This window comes from Daucus carota, chromosome 6 (genome assembly GCF_001625215.2).
Source record: "Daucus carota subsp. sativus chromosome 6, DH1 v3.0, whole genome shotgun sequence".
NCBI classification, from domain to species: Eukaryota; Viridiplantae; Streptophyta; class Magnoliopsida; order Apiales; family Apiaceae; genus Daucus; species Daucus carota.
The window spans coordinates 31899362-31906565 of NC_030386.2; the positions used below are offsets into that span (position 1 = coordinate 31899362).

General features: G+C 36.4%; 1 protein-coding gene across 1 annotated transcript; it reads right to left on the reverse strand.

Annotated features, from left to right (window-relative positions):
• Positions 1-1080: 1080 nt before the first annotated feature.
• On the reverse strand, positions 1081-1796 carry LOC108226878 (indole-3-acetic acid-induced protein ARG7). The gene has a single exon (XM_017401871.2). It carries the CDS (start codon positions 1587-1589, stop codon positions 1182-1184), a length of 408 nt encoding a protein of 135 aa, XP_017257360.1. The 5' UTR covers positions 1590-1796; the 3' UTR covers positions 1081-1181.
• Between the last annotated feature and the right edge of the window lie 5408 nt (positions 1797-7204).

Genomic DNA, 7204 nt, shown 5'->3' on the forward strand with positions numbered 1-7204 from the left:
TTTTTATCATTTTCTGTTATATCTCTATTGTTGTTCTCTTTCTGCATCAAGAACACTATGCTGCATTGGTTTCAGCCTTGGTACATTGGCTTAACGTCCTCATCTTAATTTTCTAAACATGTCTGCAGTTTTTGCAAACTAAGACCATTTTAAGGCCATTTTATAATAGTAAAACATAAAACACACTCTCACAGTAGTGTGACAGTGAAATGACAGAGGCGGTACAGTATACTTTGTCATGGACGAAGTTGTAAAATTTCCCATCCCTGTTAATTCTGTACAAAGATTTTAAGAATTTCCTGTGCTGTCAAGTTTGGTGTTTGTATATGTCATGGCATAGCTACTAGTTGGTGCATTTGTGGTTCTGCCCTGGTGAGCGTAATGCATCTCGTTTATCAGGATGTGAAAGAGAACTGGTATATGGATAAAACCATGACTCATATCTTCTAAAACTGAGAAAATTACAAGTAGGGATGTAACCACACCTTAATCAATGTCAAATATACCACTTACCGACAGTATAATTTCTTTCAAATACTTGTCTTAAACAAGAAGTATGATTGCATATCTGACCCTGATGTTCATCTGCATATATTTTCAGTTCCATAAGTTTTTACATTTTGATCTGGATTGCTGGTGCGAAGAAAAGATACCACTGTGCCAGTTAGCTTGAGTGACAAACCTATATCTGGTTTCCCTTTAAACATTCATGATATTTATTAAGGGAAAAAAGTGAGAGGGTAACTCCTTGTATGTGCTATAAACAAGTCGGGTTGTATTGAACTTGGTTGCTGCTATTAAGGTACAAAATATATAATTCTCTAATGCAGTAGACCAGTAGTGATTAAAAGATTTCTTTTGCAGGCAATGTAGATTCTCTCTTCGGCGGTGTGATTGTATTCGTTTTCGGTTGCTCTTTACACAGTAATAAATCTACAATGCATGGTGAAGGCCAAGGGGACTGGCACTGGCCTCTTGTATTACTGGACTATTTTTTCCTTTCCTTTCCCTTCTGTTTTGTGGCTTCTGAGCTCCCTAAGTTACCATATTAGGTTCCAAATACTCTTTACTTAAGTTGATAATATATTTCTTGCTTTGAAGCACAATGGTAAGATAAGATATACAGTTTCAATAATTGGCACACAATACAAGAATTCAGCAATCTAAATTTAAGATTACAATCAAGAATAGAATTTAGTGAAGAGCTCTGTTGACTGACCCCTCAGAGTCAGCAGGACATTTTGATGTTTCCGAGATTTTGCACATCGAACAACACTGAGAAAGACATCCTCATTGCAGGGTATCCAGAGCTTAGATGTAGCTGTGAAATCATACTCCTCTCGAGCTTGATCAAGCAGTGCCATGAAGAGCGGGTTCTCAAGTAAACTGATCCTGATTACAAATCTCTTGTACTCTTTACCAACATAAACAACCAAGTGACCCTTTGGGACATCTCTGGGAATGCAGTCTTCTTCTTGATGCCTGAAGCGCCACAAAGCCCATTGGCAGCAGTTGTCACAGTCAGCAGCAGGTTCGACACTATTACCCATCTTTTGCCACCTGTTAATGAATTGCTTAAAAATCTTCATCTTTAGATTCTTTATGTATATGTTTTCACAGAATGTAGATTCAGAGTGAGATAAGGATGGTTTGAGTAGTGGTTATATTATATCAAGATATGCCACTTTAGAGAAAGCACTTAAGAGAAATGTTGAGATGGTCATATAAAAAACTGAACAAGAGTTTATATAGCAGCAGCAGGACTTGAAAGAGCCACTATGTAAAGAACATTTATTGATAGGTGATATGTCTGGTTAGTTAAGTGGGAGTGAGACTAAAACAGAAACTTTAATGTGCTAGATGTCTGCGCGTTGCCATGCTGTACTTGATTTCGCTTCATGTTAGTGCATTTTCATACGAATATGTACGAACACTATACGAAGCCATAAAATTCCATGATTTGCAAAATCAGCACTTGCGCTATTATTTTACAATATCTGTTTGTAACATGCTAGTAATTACAAGTGCGCATCTCACTTTACCCGAGAAGTTTATCCCATACCTATTGCATATCTTATCTGTTCTTTTCTAATCTAGTTGGGTCCTGATTTCAGAACTTCCAAAAAGAACTGAATCTGATCCTCTTATAAATACATTGAGAGAGAGTTGATCAAGTGAAATCATTCAACAGTCCGATAAGCTTTCAGAGAGATTTGAGATTGTGATAGTGCACGAGAATAAGTTAAGAGTACTTTTAAAAATAACGTTGAGGTGAACTCTATTCAGGCCAGGGATTATAGCTTAGAACTTCATTTAAGTATGAAAGTTTGACAGAATACTGATTTGCTTATTAAGAATGATTTAATTGCTATTCACTTTATAAATTGGATAGCCTGCAGTGTACTGTTTTAGGTAGGGATAAATATCAAGTTGGTGACTCGTTTCGTCCAAATGTATCAATTGAGTGACTGATTTCCAAATTGACTCAAATTAGACACTCATTAGAAAAATTTGTATCAAAAATATTACTCTATCGTTAGTCGAAATTTTGAAAATATTATATATTGAGTTTCACACATTTTTTATGAATGGTATTACATCCAAATGAAAGATTCCGAATCCTACTATTTTTGCTAATATTTTTAGATTTTTAAAATTTAATCAACTATTTATTTTAATTTTTTGATTGTTTTATTTGATTTAAATAAAAATAAATAGGATTTAAAATTTTAAAAATCTAAAAATATTATCTAAAATACTAGAACTCGGAATCTTTCATTTGGATGTAATACCATTCATAAAAAATGTGCGAAACTCAATATACAGTACTTTCAAAATTTCGACTAACGATAGAGTAATATTTTTGATACAAATTTTTCTAATGAGTGTCTAATTTGAGTCAATTTGGAAATCATTCACTCAATTGATATATTTGGACGAAACGAGTCACCAACTTGATATTTATCCCGTTTTAGGTATGTATCTGCAGTCTGCTCATTACCTTATCCATGAGGGTTGAATGGGAGAAATTTATCTCGGTTTGCTCTGACTTTACATGCTGGAGAGAAGCCAAAAAGTTACGGGAAGACTGCTAGAGATATGGGTTTACTGAGATGGACGGTTGATCCATGGGAGACTACTGTAAGTATTGGAGATTCTGTTTTTTAAAAGCCAATCTCCGGCCTCATCTCTTAGGCCCCGACTCCATACGATTCTACATGCTCTCCAGAATTATTTTAAGAAGATTTGTTTATCCTAAATTTACAACTGAAGATCACTTTAACATTAACTAAATTTAATTTGACAAGAGTATTGTTGAAAAAGCAAAAGGAATTCTACTTGAGTTTCATATTTATTTTCTGTAAGTTTTTGTCGAGTGGAAACTGGCCTTGTCTACGCAGGAGATGTCTAGATACATTAGCTAAGCTTTGCTAGAACCGTAAGATTGGTACTATTTTCTGGAGATATTTTTAGTTACCCTGGGGTCATGCATTATGTGGATAATGACCAGCAAATTAAACGGGCCATGTAAACCGTGTTGCATCAGAGGTAGAGAGATTGAATGGATGTGTTTGCGACACATCTTATATTGTGCACAACATACGTGGAAGTTGCAGTGTAGTTCCGATTCTGAATGAACATGTTACATGTTAGCTATGATAGATGTTTGCAGATAGTGATAAATGTTGTTATCGATACCCAGCCGTGCACAATGAAAGGGTTCATCCCCTTGATACAGTGTGAGTCGCTATCTGTACGTGGATAATTGAATCTAGAAACCGAAGCACTGAATGTCATCCTCAGACACTCTGTTCTGTCCATGGCAATTTTGTGTATTAAATTCAATTGACTTGTTATGTTACTCACCCTCCAACTTGAAATAAAAAGTGCAAGAGCACATCTGCCTGTAGATGCTTAGAGAACTCTCCAATTTATTAATGTCGTTATCATTCTGGAGTAATCGCGGGGGACTGGGGAGAGTTTTCTTGGGATTAAACCAGTTTAACAGATGATGAACTAGTTAGTAATAGAAATTCTGGTGATGAGAAGTGTTGAAGGTTTACGTAGAGAAGTTTTAGGGCCACAGATACAGGAGCATGCATGTTGTGAACACCTATCAGGATACTAGTTTGCTCATCTACCTTCCGACCAGTATGTTAATTCATGAAAACAAAATATCTTTCACCTCTATCTATCAATAGTGAGGGAGAGTGCAGTGTACATAGATGTATTGAAAAAAGATTTACACTTTGGTCCTTGTAATTTTGTAAGTATGTTTAACAGATTTGAAATGACTATAGCAGAACACTTAAACATATAAAATGACTTATTTATGTTTTGGTGAAAATTTAATCGATTTTAGTTGATTATTACACAAAATAACAATAAATCTTATAAGATATATATGTTTTTGTTCAAAATCAATGCATAAGATGAAAATTGAAATAAAATGAGAAAATGAGAAAATGATGAGAAAGATAATCTCAAGACTCAAGAGCATCTCCAACAAGGGGTGTCAACGTCACGTGACAAAACATCCTTTTTAGCATTTTATTGGAGATGTAGGGATGTCATTGGGGTGTTCGATGAAGTGGCATGAGGTGCTAAACATTCTTACAAAAATTTTACTAATAAAATTGGTTAGAAGAGCTCAAACTGAAGCCAGCCAACTTATTTGATAAGAAATTCAGAGTTTAAAGTTTGAACTGGATAAACCAGACTTGGTAGTCTGAAGTCTATTTTTTCTTTATTGATAAGAAAAGAATATGATTTATAACAAAAAGAAGTGTCCCATTAGCTTATTTGCCTGCAAGATTGTACTAGGCAAATTTTAGTTTTTGGTTAGAACAGAGAAGTTTAGTTTCACAACAACATTTCCAATGTCTGGTATGAGTTCTGAGGCTTCAATATCAGGAACAACAGTAATTCTGCAGAACATGTTGATTACTCATTATTGATTACACGAATGGCCTGACAAGAAGAGAAGCGTTTGCACGTGCAAACTAAGCTGGGGAGGCCCAACCTCTGGTAACTAATAACTCCCTCCCATGCTTCTTTCTGGGTGGCAATTCTCTCTCAACCACGGAATTCTTGATCATTTCCTTGTTCACCCTGTCTTTTCACATCCGATCCGCATTCAGCTCCCGAAGAAACATTACTTATCTATCTATCCGTCTAGATTTGATCAAGTCTAGCATCACCATTGGATTCATTGGAGTATATTAGTTGACAGATCACTATGTTGTTTGCCAGCCTGTTGTATTGATTATTTGATTTCACCTCAAGACTTAAAGCACAAGCTCTATACATTAATTCTGACTAACATGCAACATTTCTGACATCGACCAAACTTGCTCGGTATATTCCGCTGGTATGATAGGATTTCGCTAAGGGTAAGATGCAATATGCTCAAAAATTTCACCTCAAAGTTTAAGTTGCTAAAAGCAAGTCCAATGGTGATGCTAAAGTAGGTGTTATTGTTATAATATAGCATCCAAGCAAATAACTCAACTCCAATGAGATGCTAAACTTGAATGTAAAATAACAAAATGCTATACTTGATGCTAAATATAGAACCAAGTATATATGTTGCTATAATTGCCACATAAGCATGCAAGTGACAAAATGCATTAATAAAGTAATAATGACAAATATAATTATGTACTTTAAGATTATGTAATTAGAATATAGCTTTATTTGGATATGTTTGGTGCTATTTTGCATTTACCATTGGACCATAAGTTCTATTTTAACACTAAAAACTACTTTTTGGTTTCAAATTATAACAATAGCTACACTTATTTTAACATCATCATTGGACTTGCTTTAACTGTTGAGGTTTATTTTGGGACCTGTTTGACTTGTTTCGAATAAGCCTTAAAAAAATTGTTTTAGTTGTCTGAGCACGACGGCATAAACTTGTAAAGAACTTGCTGACGATATTGTGCTAAAAAAAAATGATTTGTACAAAGAAAAAGGCCCTATTGTGGATTGCGAGACCACGCATGCACAGTTCTAGACTTCTAGTACAGTATGTACAACAATAAATAGACGTAACAAAAATTGCACTGTACTGATACTGATATGTCGTGCTAAATATATATCGCATAATAAGTGTATCTATCAATCAAATTCGACACCAGCTCGCTTGGTCTGCTGACCTACACAATAAAACAGATTTCACAAAATATCGCAACGGAAAGAAAAGTATATACCGACATACGTCAACTTGAGAGGGGAAGATTTATATTACGTGCATAATTTTAAGTTGATATTCGAATTTTACTAGAAATTAGTTATAAACACCGAATCATGACCCAATGACATAAATGTCAAGTTCGCATATTTTTCAATATTTTGTAAAATAACAACAGAATTCCGGATACCCCGAATATGTCATATCATAATTTAGAAATCAGAAGAGATTAGATAGGCAAGTGGTGAATCCAATAATTTACCAGCAATATGTTTGTTAAAGCATCTCTAATGTATATGAGTTGGTAGCTAGTTGGTAGGAAACATGGATCCCTCTGCTCTGCTTTTCTGGAGAATGTATTGGACTGGTAATGGTGGTGGTTGTTAACGGGAGAAATTGGTTAACAACAGATGTGGGTACCCGAGTGATTTCCGGAAGGAACAGCGAAGAACACGGGGCGGGAAGTGATGGATGATGTAGCTGATCTTGTGTTTGATCCTCGAGAGAAAGAGAGAAAGTGTTCTCAAGCGTTTCTCAGCAAGAAACAGATTATTAGCACAAGAGGCCTACGTACCCTTATTTATAGGGGTTCAAGCTACCACGTAGTTCTTACGGGCCAAACTTCTTAGCACGGGCTAAGTGTCAGTCCGGTCCATCAAAGCCCAGGCCCGTAGGACCTTGAGGGCAGCCGTCTGGAGAGGCCCGTACTCGCATGGCCTAGGCCCATATGGCAAGAGGCTGTCATGGAGCGGGTCAGAGAATGGATATCGATCCAATAAGTCCTCGTTTGGGGCGAGGGAGCCCAATCATCCTCTATGGGGCGAGGGAGCCCAATCATCCTCGATGGGGCGAGGGAGCCCGTTCATCGTTTATGGGGTGATGTAACCCGATGTGGAAGGCGTAGCCTTAAATGATGAGAGCCCAAAGGACTTAGTAGAATAAAGCATGTGACCCTTCTGATGAGGCCACCTTGTGGTTGAAAGGATGAGGCCAAGAGGCCTAGCTGGA

Bases quoted from the DNA above. Each gene is read 5' to 3' on its own strand.
- LOC108226878 (XM_017401871.2), bottom strand. From the start codon at position 1,589: ATGAAGATTTTTAAGCAATTCATTAACAGGTGGCAAAAGATGGGTAAT.